The 19,250-nt window shown below is 45.5% G+C and overlaps 1 protein-coding gene across 1 annotated transcript in view; it reads left to right on the top strand.

Moving 5' to 3' along the window:
* Positions 1-607: 607 nt before the first annotated feature.
* Positions 608-19,250, top strand: part of LOC128707284 (protein groucho) — a 156,417-nt gene continuing 137,774 nt past the window's right edge. Inside the window, exon 1 of the mRNA XM_053802236.1 lies at positions 608-643. Within this exon, the coding sequence (XP_053658211.1) occupies positions 608-643 (36 nt within the window). The remainder of the gene's footprint in view (positions 644-19,250) is intronic.

Here is a 19,250-nt window from a genome sequence, read left to right as displayed (position 1 = left end):
AGGTGAAAATTGAAAACAAAATAAGTGATTTCCGGTGTGCGTTTCAAATTGCGGCATTTCGTGGCATACAAATACTACCGACCCGACGCAACGGCGGGCAGTTGAATTGCTTTTTCCCTGTTGTTTGTTTTCGGGTTTTTGTTTAATCGGCGGCACATCAAATCTGTGTTGGTAGCTGATCGTGCATATTCTATATCTACAAATAAAAAAAAAAAAGTTCAAACCTACGGGAGAGGAGATATGTTGTGATTGTGCTCCATGGGAAAGAGGTTCTGCGGGAAGAAATGAAGAAAATTACCACCGCGTAGTGGTGTGGTACCGCATGTTAGTGCATGTGTATGTTACGGTGAAGATTATTCATTCACTGATTGCGAATAATTGAGATAAAAAGCGTGAAGCGCGCGAATCATCCGCTTTCTAATAATATCGAGCGATCAAAGTTTTGGGTGTGAGTGAAACAGTGTATGGAATAGATTTGCTGGAGTGTTTTTTTTCGCCAAGAAGAACACAGATTAAAGTGCGGGAGATTAGTGAGCGTGTGTGTGTGTGTGTGTGTGTATGATTTTATTCTTCACAACCCCCCGGCAGGCGTAATACATCATCAATCATGTATCCAGCACCGACACGGCATCCATCGGCATCGGTAAAGAGCATTACTGTTTCTTAATATTAAATTAATGTTTCGCATATCATATTGGCGGGGATGGAGATCACGAAAGCATGGGAACATACAATTAGGCTGTTTTGCTTCGTGCACAATGGGTCCGTACCAGTTGGGAGGAAACCGCTTGTACCCTCCGCTCATATCACCATTGACCTATCTGTTTAGCAATAATTCATCTACGAATATAGAAATTAACTTCTTTCCACTTTCATGTCACCGACCGCGTTTCGCGGCATTCGCGGCACTGCAATAGTTAATGGATCATAAATGACTCCCAAGCCGCAATGAGCGATAAGCTCTGCTATACTTTAGAAATGTAAAACAAATGAAATCTTTATCGACTTACCGACTTTACCTAATAAGAGATGGCCAACATTAGTTAGCCATTGTTTAGGACGATTAGCTTTGCTGATTAGCTGGGTACAGTGGGTGAATTATTGTTGTGTATATGTGTCTGGGTGTGTGTGTGTGTGTTTTTTGTTGTTGGTTTGAATAAATAACGCGAATGGTTCCATTAAGTAAGTGTGCTAGAAAACCGGAATAAAGCATTTTTCAGTTGTTTGCTGCTTCAAACTTCAAGCTTTTATGGCATTAATTAGCAGGGACAGACAACAGGGTGGTGGGTATGTGCAGAAGCGAAACTCCATAAATTTCATTCCACTCCACGCGGGGGGGGAGCAACCGAAACACCGATCGGTTTTTATGCTCGCTGATCAGAATCTCTTCATCTCTCGCTGGTTGCTGCTTGATGTGCAAAGAAGCCATCTCAACCGTAAACGAAGCCCATTAGTGCATGGTTATCACCTTTCATCCAACTTTCGGCCACCAAAGGTTGCCTTTTTGCCTGGCCAAATTAATTCTCCACAACTAGCAGCACCAGCCAGTGTGAGTGTTCCGCATGCTGAGCACGAAAGTATGCCAAACGGAGCGAAACTTGTTTGTACACACACTCAAACCAATGGGGGGGAAAAAAAGGAATGAAAAGAGAGGAAAAAAAGCCCTACAAAAGGTTTTTCCTTCGGTTTCATGCTCCCGTGCGCTGCCCCGTGTTGGCTGCTGCCTTAAGTGGAAATTGTGACGGTGCGCGATCAACAGATAAATCGTTTTGCTAATGCTGGCATTTCTCACGAATAAGAGAAGAAAAATAACAAACCCGAGCCCCCGTGAGTGAGCCATTCCGTTCGTGCCGGGCGTAAAGATGCAGAAAACGATAACGAGATGAGAGAGGTTTAGAAGGCTGTTTGTACTTTCGGGGGATGGGTGGGTTTTACCTTACACTCCACCGTATTGTGGCGCGATAGAGCAGAAAGGAATGAATGCGGCGCTCGGTGGCAAACACACGATCAAAACGGTACGGAAGCTACATTTCCTGTGGTGATGAACTCGTCAGGAGCTAATAATTTTGTAATCGTTTCGTAGGGTTTATATCGCGTTTTGTTGCCGCTGATGAGAAAAACTCTTTGTAATCGCATGCGCTTGTCGATGAGTAGCTGCGATGCTTGTTGTGCATTGAGAAGCTCAGTTAGGTTATGTAAAGCAAATGTCATTAAACATATTTTCCCACGCTGCAATATTAGCTAATTTTGTTCCATTTTGTATCATTTCACCTAAAAAAAACTGAAAATGAACCACCATGAACAGAAATGAACATCGACTAATTGATTATCGCTACGATCGCTCCCGGAGTGAATGGATACATCAGTGTTGTATAAACGTATCTTATTAAGGTGATATGTAGCTGTTTGTTGATTATCGTTCCAGAAAAGATCGATGTTCATCATGTCCGTAAGACAAAATATATGCAACATAGGAATACTGTTTATAACTCTGGGGTTGAGTTTAACTTTAAGTGGACAAAAATGTGAGGATGCATGAAGCAAAACTTAAGCAAATCTTCATTTTTCTCAGCTTAGATTAATCTAATTCCGGACCATGTGGTGGCGCCACTGGATTAAATAGAAACGTTTATCGGAATAGTCTTTTTTATTTGTTTCGTTGCTTTTGGTACCAATGACTTTGTCGATTAGCAATTCTGAGTGAAATCCGAAGTAATCCACGAGATGCGACTCTTGGTGGTTTTTTTGGAGTCGAATCTGATTTTTCGACTTTGCAGTAGGCGTAGGTTTATAAAACCACATCACTAATCACTAATTAGTGATCACCTAACTCACCTCACTTGCAAAGTTGAACATCTAGTTGAACCCTAGGCAAGCTAGTGTTGATGATGTGGATTTATTATCCCGAAATTGTGAAAAATCGGAGAACTTTTTTAATATTTCTATACAAAATGGATCTTTTATTATGAATGATCTTCTTAAATCTTATAATAAACAAGATTTTAGATTCAGATTTTAGTTGGATTTAGTACTTCATTTCTGATTTCTGATTTAGTCTGTCATTTCTGGGTATTCTAAGCGTCTAATAGTCTTGTCTTGTGTGACACTATTACCGGTGCTTGTTATTGTAGAATACATAGAATTTTAGTGCTGTAATCTATTATTGAAATATTTTGCTAAAAAGATCAATTCCAATACTTTACTATTATGAAATTAAACATGAAATTCGTGCCGTTCAGTTTCTACGTCATAAAAAGCCAATAAACACGCATAGTTCTTCAACGTACTTTCCACCCCTTTTTTTTCGCAGCGATCTCATACAGTGATAAAGCAAATGGAAGAATGTGAAAAAAAGAACCCCACACATAGCTTACATTTTATGTCATATCAGTCATTATCAGACAACGCCCGCCTACCCCAAACAAAGCCCCCCCCCCCGCGTGTCCGGTGAAGTTGTCCGAGTTGTTCCAACAACCGATTCGGTGGACCATTTGTTTGTGTTTCAGCGCTGTTCAACGCACAACGGGGGCAAACCGGGGCCAAACCCCGCGTGTGCGCGCTCGCGCCACTCTGTGGCAGATTCGATACATGTGTGACGCCATGTGCGTGTCTGTACTACCCTTCTACGTCTAGTCGCGCTACCTACCGTGTTCGTGCTATGTTCGTGTGTATTCAGTGTGTTGCCACATTTTTGCTGTTGGTGCTGCTGTTGTTCCGTTCCATTGCGCTGTCATCGATCGTTCCGTTTGAATTCGGAACGCATTGCTGCCACCCGGTACCCTCTCGGGGTCCGGGGGGGTGGGGGGTTTCCTCCCAGCACGACAAGCGTGTCGTACAAAATGGGTGCCATGTGGAAGTGGTAGTCGGTGCCTCACCCCCATCCTCATCATCCCTGTCGTGTGTGTGTGTGTGTAGGCAAGTCCACTTCTGACTGTTAAGTGGCGGGCGCACCTTGTGACAAACACCCCACCTACCAGCCCAACAACCCCCTGCTTGGTGTGTGCTGCTCGGGGTGCGTTATTTACAGCGGGATTTAATTTACCTTATCAGACCAGCAACATCTTAATTGCTTATGCTAGATAGCGAAAATGGACAATGATTTCAACCGCTCATTGTCGTCGCACTTCTGTGTCTCTGTTGCCTCTGCTGGCGGCACCCTTCAAGCGGCCATTTGTAGTGGCGTTCGGGAGAACAATGTTTAATTAATTTGCTCTGCGTCCACTCTCCCCTCCCTGTGGATGCCAATTCTCCCTCCCCCGCTCCTTCTCCGCATCGCATACCGACAACGCCGTTGATGCAATCACTCACTCACTTACTCACTCGGCTCGAATGTCTCACTTTGATTGGGAAGGGGTCCGGCCGGCACGATCGGAATGATTGGCGTGTTTTCTCGCGTATCGCGCTGAGTGAGCGATAAATGGGTTTGATTGGTTCGCGCGAGGCTTCCTGTGCGTTGTACTGGCGGGCCCCGGGTTGATGGTGATGGTAGCGCCCGGCTCGATATGTTCGATTTGGAATGTCATCAATCAACCGCGAACCGATTCGTCGTACGCCTCAGTTTCGCCTTGCAAGTTATCAGTACCTCCTCCCCCCTGAACGGTACGGTGGGAAAGTCTGGCGTAACATCTGGTAATCATAATACCACGCCACATCCCTGCTGCCCCTTCTCTCCCCCGGGGGCCACTTGGAACTTGAGCGATACCCCCGCGCTGTACGGTGAGAAGGCATCTTTTTTTTTCAAGTTCCGCTCCGTCTATCATCTTCAACGCTCCGGCAGACAAGACCGAGCAGTCAGGGTGTCTATAAAAAAAAACGCCCGGGGTAATCAGGTGCAGGGGGGTGTGCCATGGGCTTGGGGAGCGTGGTACAGGGTGGTTGTTCAATTGTGTTCCGCCCGTCGCAGCTTCATAGTTGTAATTAAATCACTTTAGGACATTGGTTGGTACAAAATCGCAACACGATCTTTTGTCATGTATATATACGTCTACACACGCCTTTCTCGCGTGTGTTTGTCCTACATAGTGCGTTGTACGTTCCGGATTGTGTCGATGGCGATAAGATGAAGCGAAAATGACAACGACCCATGGTCGGAAGCATGGCCAAAGGGGGAACGGTTGGCGGTTTCGAGCAAATGATAACTGTTGGTCGGTTGTTCCCTCCTTTCTCCTTAACCGACGGCTGTAATGAGGCGCGAATGCGAAAGGCGTGAGATACAATGCGATCTTGGGTTGAGTGTGGCGCGTGAGAATAGGATCGGAACCATCCGTGCATGGAATGTATGTGTGTGTGTGTGTGTGGGGATGTGGGGGATAAAAGTGGTCTCCCCGTCTCATGTTTACACTGGTTGAGTTGCGAGATGAAATGAAGCCATCAGGAGCGTGACGCGTTGCATTGCATTGTTGGCTCCGTTGCACGGAATGCCTTTTTGTAGGTACATTAACGTAGCACCTTGTGCGTTTGTTTACATCCTTCATCATGCAGACAAAGCTGGTGAAAAGCGTTGCGTTGTATGTACTCTTACTGCGATTTGCAATGCGTTTAACCGTTTGCTACCGATTGCACTTTGTTGTGTGTTTATTTAGACAGCCATTTTTGCCCGATTCCTGTTCGCTGTCACGTGACCGGCCGGCATTGTGTTTGGTGGAAGTATTTGCTGATCTAATTTGATTTATGGCAAATCATTGCAAACTATCACGGTTCCGTTGGTTCACGCGAAACGTTCAAAGTGTTATCGACGAAAATTGATTTGTCGATTGGTTGTAGATGACGTAGCAATTGTTGCTCATTTGTCATCAAAATACATGACAACCGCTCCCCGTTTCCGCAGTAGGGCAGTACACCTCTGAAAAGCGAGTAGCCTGTTGGCTCTACAACACTTTCTGTAATAACAAGGTTGATCAATTACCTCTTGGTACACAATTGATCTAGAGGTGATCGTACTCAATGTGGTTTCCTTCTTAAATATATGAAACACAGGAGGATAAAGATGGGTTTTCAAGGTTTGCTCGTCGCTAGCTGCTACTTTTCCATCTCTTAATCAATTTTTGATTTTTTTCTAGAGATACACCAACATTTAGATGCTATTCTGGTTAATGATGGACAGTATGCTTGGTTTTAGAAGCTCATAATACACTACCCCAAGTTGATCCCACCATAAACGATCACGTCGCCATGACTGTACGGTATTAGTTGTCCATTATGAAGGATGAGCCAAGATGTATGATACGTTGATCGACATTTGGAATTATTCTTTTGGGCTCACTATTCAATGATTATGACTATTACTTACACGGTGGTCGCACTGACAGTACATCATTTTGGACATAGAGAAATCGTAAAGTTGACTCTTCAAAATGACTGTCACAACTTGTTTATACTCTCAAATTGAAAGTCCCAACATGAGAACTGTAAAGCTCTAGTGCTGGAGTTACACCACCAGTTTCTTAGACGACAATTTTGAGATGATTTCAGAAATGAGATACAATAAATTCTGGAAATTTCAGAACATTCTGGACACCTTGACCTTTACATCAGTGCTGATCTGTATCGGTTCCCGGTAGCACAGATCGCCTGTCGAACTACTCAGTATAAACTCGGATAAAACCCCATTACACCGCTGACCATGGCCCAGTAGGTCGTTTCGGCAAATAAGAAATGAATTTTGCCAACAACAGAGCAACCAGCAACAACATGCTGATTGCTGATTATGCTTCCCCATCCCATGCCTTCACCAATATCGGCATGGCGAATAAATTTCCTTCATTTATTTCCCTCACAATCCCATTACGGACGCCGCTTCCATCGTGACCAACGGGACGAATTCCAGCGCGAATTGCTGCACGGTTGGCTTTTCTCGGCTGTGGTGATTCGTTTGCAATTTACGCAACAAAATCACTCTCCGCTTGCACTCGCCTGGTGGTCGGTGCACCGAAGTGCACTGTTGTGTCCTGTGCTGCACTTGCTCGCGAGATGACGACCGCGAAACGTAATGCACCGAAATGAATCGGTCGGCTTCCGTACACTCATTAGTGTGCATTAGCGAGCACGGCGGGCTCTCGCCAGTGGGTTGTTTGCGGTGCGACCACACCGTGCAACGGCTTTTCTCAATCTCAATCATTAACGTGTCCCGAGATTTCGCGTCCCGGGATCCACTACTGCTGTGGCGGCGTTCGGAATGGGTGCTGTTTGTGTGCATGTGTCGTCTCCCGGTGGAGGTGCATCGGTCTCGAAAGCCGCACAGGATGCACTGCTACATAATTGCACCACAGTAATGCCTCGTCCACAAATTGGGAATGGAAATGGTTGCGCTAATTTGCAGTACTCACCGTAGTAACCGGTGTGCTACCATTTTTTTTGTTGCGGTAAGCGTCCCTCTCTCGCTCTGTCTCTCTCTCTCTCTCTATCTCGCGCTCCTTTTTTCACACTTTTCGTGCTTTCACAAACGGTGTAAAGGATGCCGCAAGAATTTCAAACCATTCCCGGGTAAACCATCCCGAACCGTGTGTGTGTGTGTGTGTTGTCGTACTGTGAGCCCCCTCCCCCTCCCCCTCCCCCTCTGTTTCGTCCGGCGTCACCACTGCCATCAATAATATGGAGGGTAATTTGGCCGTTGCGAGCGATTCCTGCGCGTAACGATCGTCCCCATCGCAGTGCTTCGTGATGTCGGACAGGACACAAGCTGGGTGGAGTGCGCCGGAACTAGGATAATTATCTCGTCCTCGAGATCGTGCCGAAGAACGTCAAACCAAACACATACCAGGCCCGCGCCTACCGCAGTCTGCTCCCGAGTGGTCCGTGGGCTACCTTAATGTTCTCCGAGCGGTACGGCAGTAGTACGCTCACCGGTACTGGCGCAAATTATCATTAACCCTTGAGGCGGAATGAACGTGTGACATTGGTGGGATTAAATTGGCGAAGGAAAATGATGCCGGTAACGCAAGCAACGCTTCCGAAAGATAAATTATACCATTGGTCCTAATGTTGATTTGATGAGGCTTTCAAAAAGATATCAGTGCAATTATTCGATGCGATTTTTGTGTTGCTTCACCATTAAGCATCGTGAAGATGATAAACTTCTTTGCGACTTTTCAAAGTTCCGACAGGAAGTCAGTAAAAAGGAACTTATTATGTAAAAAAAACAACGATTTAGTGAAGATACCTTGGGTCTCAGTCAGTCAGTAGAAGCTTGGAGCCGAGAAGCAGCTCGTCTAGACGATTGTGCTGAGAGAGAAGCTCCATTAAAGAGTATTGCAACGTTTTCGATGTGTTCGACAAAAAAAATATTGCTTGTTGCATTAGACTTTGTCACGTTCACGGCATCTTTTGCTATTGGGACGCTAAAGCTGAACTTTAGCTGTCACTTCGTGGACAAGCTCTTTAGTCTTTATTCTTGCATTTTTGGCTCCACACGACCTTCACGTTCAGTTTGAGGACTAAAGGACACAAATTTGTAATTCTTTATTACAAAATATATAGGAATCCGAATGTTTTGGCAAGCTTCAGAATTATCAAAGAGTTTCACACAAGAAATTTTCACACATCAAATTCAGAACAAATTTTTGTTCTTTAATGTGTATAAATGTTTGTAATTTTCAGTATAATTTCACCACACTTAGATTTTTTTTAAAATTAAAATTCACCGTGCTTAATTAGCGCTACCCTGCCAAGGGTTAAGCCCTGCAAACGCGCCGTCTGGGTACCCTGGATCGTTCTGGCCGTTTGTCGCCGCCGTGTTGCTGGTGCGGTCGTAGTTGCTTATGCGTTGATTTGGTGCTCCGCTTAATGAGACTTAATTTACTCTCCAATCACAGTGATCAACTTGGTCACTGCGAGCCAACCGGAGCCGTAATCGCAGTTTGAACGGGCGCGCGCAGAACTGCTGTCTGTAGGAACCGATCGTGTGCACTTGCCGGTGGGAATGGCAAGAGCGAAAGGGGGTTTTGCGTGTCGCCACGCTACCGCCCGGGCCCGTCCGCGGTTATGAACGGACAGAACCTGCCCGGTACCACTTACGGTCGAATCCCGACCGGGCATCGCACACACTCGGTCGTAATGGTGCGCCTGATGTGTTATTTTAGTTTCCATATATTTTTTAATGTATTTGTCTTGCATCGCGCGCTGGCTGCCCCCGTCCCGGCGAGAGTGTCCGTCGACGGTGGAGAGATGTTGAAAGGTCCTGGAGGCAAACGGAATGGATGGCGAATAATTACAACAAATCAGCGGTTTTAATCGGATCTAGCGAAGAGAACTACGACAGTGGCCGAGGGGAAACGGTGGGCCGATTTGTGTCATCACCCGGCATCATCAGCAGCATGCGAGTGTGTGCTTGGTGAATTTTCAACGCGAATGTCCGTGCGGTGACACTGAGAAAAAGCGTCATTTGAAGTAATTTTCTGTTGAGTGAGGTTTCGCCGACTGCACGTGCAGCTCTGCTAGTGCTATGTTAATTTAACTGAACTATTCTCTTTCTCCAATTCAACTCCCGATGGACGAACGGGATGCGTTTGTTAGATGCCGAACGCGGCTGCCACACAGGTTATGGGGTCAAATAATGTCTGACACTGCTCCCAATCCGCAAACGCCACACTGTGAAACTTGGTGTTGAGATGTGTCCACCGACAGCAGAATAATTGTAATGGTTGGTAATTATAAATAACTTTTTCATCTACCAAACCAACCAAAACCTTGAAATAAATGCTCCACAACGGCAAAGTCCCCATTGAATTGCCGATCTTCGGTGCTGTGTGTCTGTATCACGGTGGGTCCGATTTATTTCGCATAATTAATTGGATTTTTATGCTGATCGCGCTAACGCTGTGCATGACCATTTAAGGCACAATCTAAGGTACAAACCTGGAAAAAAAATGTTTCCTTTCTTCCGGTAACGTAACGAATATAAATCCCCAACCATATGCGTGTGTGCGTGCGGCTATCTGTTGCGTTTGTAAAATTTATCACACTTACGCCGAATGGTAAACGATGGGGGCGAACAAGGCACAATAAAGCGGTGGTGCGGTGAACATTCCGTTTCCATGTTCCACTTATCGCCGCACATAATTTAACTTCAAATGGTTATCTTTGGACATAAAAATATCAGACTAAAAGGTGGATAAAAGGAGAGTCCCAATAGTGTCAGCAAACAGCGCGCGAAAGCCTACGCGTGTCCGACGGGACAAAAGAGAGCACAAACGCGCAGACCGTTAAATCTGATCTGTCTTTTGCTAAGAAAAGCAAGAAAAAAAAGGCCAAATGAAAGAACTGTACCAAGAAAACATTGGTAAACAATCGAAAGGGAAGAGTAACACGTAACGTGCCGGAACAGAACGTGTTATTAGCGGACGGAGAACTATTTCACGTCATCATCCCGCGGTGGTTGGTCCATTCTACCGATCGAGTACGACAACCATCGTACCAAAAAAAAAAAAGACAGAGAGGTTTAACATCTTGTAAACATTGTCACAAGAATCAACATCGTTTCCCCGTCACGGTTGAACCACACCGGTGTTGTCACCCACGTAGTTACCCGAGTGTCAAGATGGGCGCTGCTGTTGCTGCTGCGGCCGCATCCATTCTATCCCCCTTTGGTGGTGTCGTCCCGAGTCGTCTTCTTGCCCTCCAGATTTGCAACACCGTCCTGCTCAGTCTCGGTTCAGTCAGCGTTTAGGCACGGGGGAGGGGGGAGGTAGGTGGGGACACCTTTTGGTTGCGTTACTTTCGGTGCTGGTGTGCAAATAATAGCAACAATAAAGAAGGTGTCAATATTTACCCGTCCAGTTTACCCGTCCACAACGCGACGCGCAATTGTGAGGACACGCAAAAAGGATCGTTTCGGGGTTTGGTTTCGGCAGAAACCTAGTGTGTGTGTGTGTTTTTTTTTTGGGAAGGGTGATGACCGGAATTCAAAGGGGTGGAAAAACACACCGAGCGTCACGAACGAGAAACAAATGAAACGAGCGCGGCAAACGTTCGGAAACTATTTTCGAGCAATGGCGGCGGTGTCGGCATGCCCTCAATACGTAAATTATTCACCACACCCCCTGGTCAGATTGTTAAAAATTGTTTAATTGGCAGAAATACGGCCCATGGGTGTTGGGTATTGGGTGGGCGGATGGCCACGGAAAGCGCCGGTGGAAGGAAGATAATTTAGTGCGCTTCGTGCACCATCCGTCGGGGCCAGGGTATGTGGGGGCAGGGCATTAAATAAACATCTTTTTGAAGCCACCAGTCTCAGCTTCACACACTCCGACGTTCGTTTCGTTTCACTGTTTATTTTTTTTACGCCCTCTGCGGCCGACGGTGAATATCCCGAGACGAGAGATCTTCGCGACCGGGTACCGAGCTGGGAAGGGGACGCTCAGGAAAGGGTTGGTGGGACGTCCGTTTCGGTACGGGCCCAAAGAAATGACGTGGCACACCGTAATGGTTTTTTGGTAGCACGTCTGCTGGCCGAACGGCCGAGCTCCGGCACTTTCACACTTCATTAGAATACGGTCACTCTTTCTCTCTGGCAGCCATTCTGTGCGCTTAGTGGCTGAGACGTGTTTGTCTACGTCCCGTCTCCTTTAGCACCCCCGAATTGGGTCTTCCCCGCCGGTCTGCGGATAGGAGGGCCACTGGTTGCGATGAATAATGAAATAAAACGAAATAAAACATACCACCCCGTTTGTGGTGGCGCAGCGAGCGGTGTGTTTGACCATGTGTCAACCCGCTTTAGTTTGCAGAAGAGGCCGCACGAGGTCATGCGCGATGATGATACATTACTTAACCTCGTAACTGTTCCGCTAATCCCGCCCGCCCTCAGCGCGACACATTTTGCCTGGGGGTGCGGTCCAGACGCGGAGACACCACGGCGTGGCACTTGGGACGATGGGCGAGCAGCACCGGGTACTTGTTTGCATTGGTGATTTGAGCAACGGCGAGTCTGTCGGCTGGTGTCACTTTGAAGCAACGGGGATGTGTGCTGTGTGTGCGGTGCGTTTTGTGCTGTTTAAATAAGTGGCTTATGAGTGGAGTGATAACAGTTTTATTATACCCTCGCACATGGAGCCATTTTTGTCGTCGCTCTATTGCAAAATGTATTGCTCTGGTGCTCTGATGAACTTTGTATTGTTTGCATTTTTATGTGTTTTTTTTGTTTTTATGATTTAATTATGTAATGGACGAGGTCTTTTGCTGTTTGTTAGTTAACGGTTAAATGAAGCACACGAAAGAATAATATGGCAAAATTAATGAAGCTTCTAATTTAAATCTTATCGTTATTGATGTTAAATAATAGTGTAACAATTACAAATATATTTTTGCACGCATCGATTCATTTAAGTTTAAAATTAATTAAGAAATTAATAAATTCATAAATAACAAACCCCAAACGATGATCAGATTAAATAAACGTTGTAAGAACAAATAAACCAACAAATAATAGATCAAATCATAACAAAACGAGTGAACGAACAATACAATGAGTGAATAAAGATGTAAGTGAACAATTAAATGCACAACTACATCATTGAACTGATGAAAAATAATGAAACAAAAAAAATAATCAAGAGAACTACTAAAAAATATTTAAATAATTCTAATAATACATAATAATTATCAATTAATATTAGTACTATTTGCTTGTTTATTTGTTATGTCTTATGTTTAAAGTGTGGTCTAGTATTGGTGTCTTTTATTGGAGTTTCTTCTTCTTTATCGGCACAACAACCTGGAGAGGCCATTTCTGACATTCTTTAACTTTATTTATCCGGATCTGAAGAATCAGTACTGCTTAGGGGCGATTGGTTAGAATGAGATTTTGGACGGGTCGTGTCGTGTGAAGATAGGCGCCTCTACCAATACACTGCCGCATCGAGTAGCGGCATAGCACAATTCTTCTTCCTTTTAGTGTAAAATGGCTCGTTGTTTGCTGAAAGCGCATGCACTCATCCACTTGATACGGATGAAGATCGCGTTGCGACACCTTCCGTTCTCACCTCACCAGTTTCACGCAGTTATCGATCGAATTCGACACCCCCGGGGCAGACAGCGTTCGATAAAAAAGCTTAACGTATGATTGTCCACTTGAGTGGAAGCAGCACTTACCCGGAGCTGGAACGAGAAGCGTACTGCCGCTGTAGTAGCTGAATGCGGAATATGAATACTTACGAATAGAATGAATACTTAAACCGATCTCCACAAACCCAGCGCGACTTAAAGAGGGGATTCGTCCGGACAATTGAAACAAAAACCCCAAGCTAACCGGTGAAGAAACCGGTACAAGAGCGCATTGGGAGAAGATTGTGGCCAGTAGCCGCCGTAAGAAACTCGTTTCGCTCAAGGAAGCGAGAAGTGACGAAGGTGTAGACAATATTTATTTATGCTTGCTCTTTGATTGTAGGCTAAGTGTAAAAACAATTGATCGAGTGGTTTCAAGCAGCAGGGAGCTTCCGGCGTGTTCCGGCACCATTCCGTCTCGACGATGGGACCGTTGCTGATTGGTTGTTCGTTTGCAGTGAAAAAAAAAACAAGTTTCCAGTGGTTTTTGTTTCTCCGCCATCAAGACACTAATTGCGTGAGATACGCCACCATAAAGCGATTACAGTTTCATAAATGGAAACTATCACCTTTTTTTTCTCGCGGGTGTGAGTGTGTGTGTGTGTAGGATGGTGGCCAACCAACCCCTTTTTTTGACTGATGTGACAAATTTCACTCACAATATTTCACTCCTTTTTTTCACCCTGGTTTTTCAACCACTTATACCGTTGTGATGGTACCAAGTGGTGTGGAACCGGGTGGTTTGTGGTCTGTGGGAGAAAATAAATGGATACGATCAAGACACACACACACACAAATAACACACAACCCCATGTGGTGTGGCCATGTGCACAGAAGCTAACTGAGCACGACCCGCGTCAGTGTCGCCACCGGCATCTGATTGGGGAGTTGTCGTTTTCCGTCCTTCTGTCCCTCCCCCCTCCCCCCCCCCCCCTTGTTGCTGAACATGCGAAGCTCAAATCATATTCACGCCTCACTCATGCATGTTACGCCGCGGCGCGGGACGGCACCTTGAGGCGGGGCTCGCTAGATCGGCGCGCTACCACCAGTGGGTCGTGTTTGGGGTGTCGGTTTGTCGGTTGATTTATGGATATACGCCTTTCGTTCGTTGGCCTCCGTCGCGTCCCCGTCGCGACGTCTTTTGCGCCGTGCGCTAAGATGCCTCGGTGCTCGGTTCGCGCATTGCCGGCCATTTATTTGCGCGAGCGCACGCTTGCCTTAACAACTCACTAAACCTGGCCCCGGACATGGGGCGCGCACTGGACGGCGCGGACCGGTTCGCTTCTCGTGCTTTGTAGCTTGGGGGGCGGAGGGGGAGGGGGAAGAGATTTTCCGCGAACTGCTACTCTCGCCGTGTGTAGTGCCTCTGGCCATGCTTCCACCATCCTCGCCTCGCGCGGGGAGTTTGTTGAACAAATACATTTATATAAATCATCCGCCAGTATTCTAATCATCGCTGCCATCAGCAAACGAACGATCGTCGCCTCCCATGCCAAGGAATGGGCGATGTCGCTGTGGGCGACCGGTCAGATAAAGTAAAGGTACCTACAACCATCACCACAACGTCGCCGCGGCCTGCTTGCCAGATGAATGAACATTCCGAGATCGTCGCAATTTTCCTTCCGCCCGGCAGCGGCATTGACATTTCGCTTCTTCTGAGGTGGTTTTTTTTACACTTCTTTCTGGTTGGCCCGAACAGCAAACGGCACACCGTAAAGGTGGTAAGTAAAACGTGACGATGGTTAGCAGTTTGGTGTTTTTCTTTTGCTCCTTTTTTCGGGTTTTGTGTGTTGTTTAGGGTTTTTTGATGGTGTTTTCTCGGGTTGATCTTCATCGTCTCATGGTTGGGTGAGCGAGCGAGCGAGAGAGAGAAAGAGAGCACACGCACGCACGCACATCGCTAGGAACGTGAGGAGAGATTTATGAGCTGCCTTTGAGAAATCTTATCCCTCCCCAATTCCTAATGGAGTTCGACGCGGAATGTTGTTATGCAGCGTTAGACACCAGCCGCGCGGACTTGAGACAGAGGAGATGGAGTAAGGGGAGGGAAAACAAAGGGAAGTGGAGTGCGGTTTGACTCGTTTGCGTTTTGCGGATTGGACTTGAGTTTATTATGAAACATGTCAATTTTGTGTGGTACGTTTTACAAGCAGACAAATGGTTCTGTTTTGTCGCCGCCCTTGCTGGAGGGGCGTTGTTCTTGTTGGATATCGTTAGAAAATTCATCTTCACTCTAATTGAGTTGCAAATTATTCGACACGAACGCTAACGCCAACAGCTCCCCAACATTATTAAGCAAATGAATAATTCTAATTCATCTCCACTACTGGGAGATCTTTGTGGCTGTGGTCCGAAAGACTTATTTCGGTCATTTTGCTCACCAGTTGAGCAAAAGAATGCATAATTGTGGTCAAATTTGCCCACATTTTTTTCCTCTATTGGGATGGTAGATTACAGTACTTTCTCTCTTTTTTTTTGAAATAAATTTGGCTGTTTCAGTTTGCTTGTTTTATGTTTCCCCCGTCGCTTGAATGCGCCTGTGGTTTCGTGAAGCGCACTGCACTGTGAAATGTATTCCTTTTTGTGGCTTCATCTTCTTAGAATCGGTCCCACATTGGGAACGTGCACATGCCAAGGGTGGATGATGATGAGTTCGTTCGTCTTCGGGGAGATCGCATCGGCCATTGCATTGCGGCTTCGTCATCGTCAATGTTCAAACCATTTGCTACCGTCCGTTTCCACCGAAAAGGCAATGAGTGCCTGCCAGAGATGGGCAAATATTATGGGAGTCTCAATGGTGGACCACCCCAAAAAAACCAAAAAATCTCCTTCACAAGCGCCTCACCATCATCGGTCGTCATTTAGCAACGCAGCACGCCACGGTCCGTTTTCGGAAAACGATCAACGCCACGGTAAGATCATCAGCGAAAAGGCAAAGTGACAGCAAACTGTGATGAGATGAGGTTTCATGTCAACGTGCAAGAGACCAGCAACAGCAACGAAAAGGAATCAAACGATGACACCACTTTGGCACCCATCGGCGAACGTTTCGCCGCGAACGTAAATGGATTAAGAGCGGCAAACTAAACGACGAAAAAGTGTACTTGAATAAATGTTTGAAATATGTTGCAAAATCCATTGGTGGCGGCAGGCAAGGAAAAGGAACCCCGACGATGGGGAATAGCAATAGCAGGGTTCAACAAAAGGCTATTTCATCTCCCTCTGCCTTTCCCTATTTCATCAACTAATGATCACCAAGAAAAAAAAAGAGACGGAAAAGATCTCCGCATCCATAAATATCATTATAATGTACAAATATTTACCGTGGGCTTTAATCGTCGTCGGTTTTTATTTGTTGGTTTGTTTCTCCCGTGCATACGTGCGGATTCGTTTTTTTTTCTTCCGTTCGTTGATCGTTCCGTCGGTTTGTTTGGTACTTTCGGCACAACGGCGCTCAATACGGTCGGTGTGATGTCCGTGGGATGACGTGGTAAAGCCGTTGGTTTAAAATGAAGACAACGCCACAGATGAGATGGGACGGTATTTAATTTTAACGGCCAGCAGCAGTACCCCAAATCAAAAGGGAGTGTGTTGCATGTCGGGTTTTGGTTACCCTTGGGGCTTGGGAGGTAATGGAAGAAGATGGGATACAGTAAACAACGTGAACAAATGTTAAAGATTCGATTCCCACCGAGACAAAGAGCTTTGAGAGACTGTGTGTGCTTGTTTTTTCTTTCTTTTTTTGTTTGCCTGGGGTTTGTTTTATTGGTTTCGTTTCACGATGACACGTCTCTAATTGCTTTTCGGCGGGGTGGTAAGTTAATTGGTCTTAAAAAGAGTGATACAGTGGGCGATTTATTAGGTGCAGAGGTTTACGCGGTTTAATTGGGAATGAATTTTTGATCGGCTTAACGGAGTGCGGCATTGTGAGCAGATGCATTTGGATGAATTGAAACATTTGTGGTACTAATAAATGATCTGCGGACGGTAGGTCTAGATGAGAGGGGGTGGTGGTTTGGGAGCTACTCTTGGTGTCTTAATGATATTGCTGTCTAATCGTCACAGCCCTTTGGAATACTAATGAGCAGATGGGAATTGAAATTCACTATTTACAGTACTTACTTACAGTAGTGTAAACTATTCCAAATGCATTAAGGTTCTTAGTTGTCAGGCACTTTCCGACGGAAGTATCAACGCCATCAATTAAAATCTTAATGTTGGTCTTGGACGTGTCCATATTAACAGTCTACGAAGTCCAGTCGCAGACTGGACCTAACCAACCCACAGGAATTTGCCAAATCTGATTCGTTGTAGCATAGTGAGTCCATTGAGCATAATTGTTGCGGCTCCATCTTGTCCTTCTACACATACCGGGCCAAACATTCCGTCCGATCGTTTCTAAGAAGGTTTCGTCAGTATTGGACAATATCCGTGTCTCCGAAGCGTACTTGAGCACCAGAACTATTTAAATATTACATAAAGGATAATTTCATTTTACTGGCAGGTGTTTTGAGTTCCGTAGTTTCTTCTCAGTAGAAATCAGTAGAAATTATCGATTCGGGGGGTCAGTGCCCTAGAGTTTATTGTAACATCAGTATTCTCGATGTTGATCATTGACTCAAGATAGCTTAAACTTCTAACGACTCCAGAGGTACATCTGCTTAAAAAGACATGCGGTAATAGAAGCAACACCTCAAAGTTTCTCAACACAATTCAAAACAGAAATAATTTTAGTCCAAAGGAATAATCGTATGTACGAATATAGCAATAATCGCTTAAACCCATGTGTAAAACCCTGCTCCAAGCTATTAATAATCATTCTTCGTTGAGCCGGAATAGATGGTGATCGCGTAATCTCCATAACAGCAGCACCACTTACGGAAAAGTCTTTAAAAACCCTACAGCCGCGGGTTAGGCCGCGCAGGATGTCAGATTTTACTGCTCCATTCAATAATTTGTCGGCTGTTTGACGCGCTTGTTTAAATGGTGTAAAAAAAAGCACAAACCGTTTCACGGAACACACGGAAATAAACCAAAGAAAGAGCTCTCCATGACACGTCACGTCAAGGCGAAATATGCCGGACGAGAAATGAAAGGGGTGCTGATTGGGTTATTCTCCCATCCATCCTCATTCACACGCACTCACTAGTTCACAAGCCCCCCCACCCCTGGCTGACGATCAACGTCAACGAGCTGATGACGTTTCGATCGAGATCGGTGTGGTTTGATGAGAGTGAGAGGTCTCCTCTATTTTCCTCCATTCTGCGTTTCTAACTGTTGCTTGCCTTTAGCAGCCTCTCCACCAAAAAAAAAAAAGATGCTAAAGGGGGGGAAGTTGACCGTGTTTCCATTCCCGGATCGCATTACGATCCGGTTTGTTGATTCGGAAGCGAGTTTTGTGGTGATGGGGCGAGAGTGCGGGACGGGTGGTTTGTTTTGTTAGTGAGTGATGGGAGTTTTACTTTTTTTTTTTCATCCGAGGTTTGGGATTCCCTTTGAAATTTGCCGCGGTTGTGCGTGCTTGGTTTGAATCACGATCATCTTCGGTCACACCAGAGCAACATACGCACCAGAACGCAGAGCCGAGGTTCATTGGCTGGAAAATGTTTGAAAGACGAGTTTTTTTTAATACTTTTTCCGAAATCGATAAAAAAAATCACACACACACACAGACTTACACATATGCGGACAGTTTTACGATGCCACAGCGTACGGGTTAAGATTTCTGGTCCGGTCCCGGTTCGACAGATTGGTTTAGTGTGTTTGGTGTTTTCTTCCTGGGGATGTTGAGAGAAAAAAAGAACGCTGAACGGCATTTAAGCTGGTTGCAGAAATAGCACCGATGATCCAATGGAAGATGGGAAGAAAAATAATCAATGTTTGAACAGTGTTGAAATGTGCGGGATGCGCAACAATCCGAAATTAATGCGCTTTTATTCGGCGGAATTGCTTTTTCACCCGAAGCTACATAATATTACACGGCAGGGATTGGTCGATTGGTGCAATTGATCAGTGTATAACTTTATGTTTTATTTTGTTTTCATGTTGAACAGCCGCACATTTTCATCAAACGAAATGTTTCTTATAAGATGCTACTGAACTGAAAGCCAAAACACATCTAAGACAACAGTTGCTGAAGTCCAAAGCCTACTCCAATGCGATCTTTTCTACACCGATCGGGAGCAACCATTGCTGTTCCGTTTGATATACGAGCT

This window comes from Anopheles marshallii, chromosome 2, assembly GCF_943734725.1.
Source record: "Anopheles marshallii chromosome 2, idAnoMarsDA_429_01, whole genome shotgun sequence".
Taxonomy (NCBI): Eukaryota; Metazoa; Arthropoda; class Insecta; order Diptera; family Culicidae; genus Anopheles; species Anopheles marshallii.
This window is presented reverse-complemented; position numbering and strand designations above follow the sequence as displayed.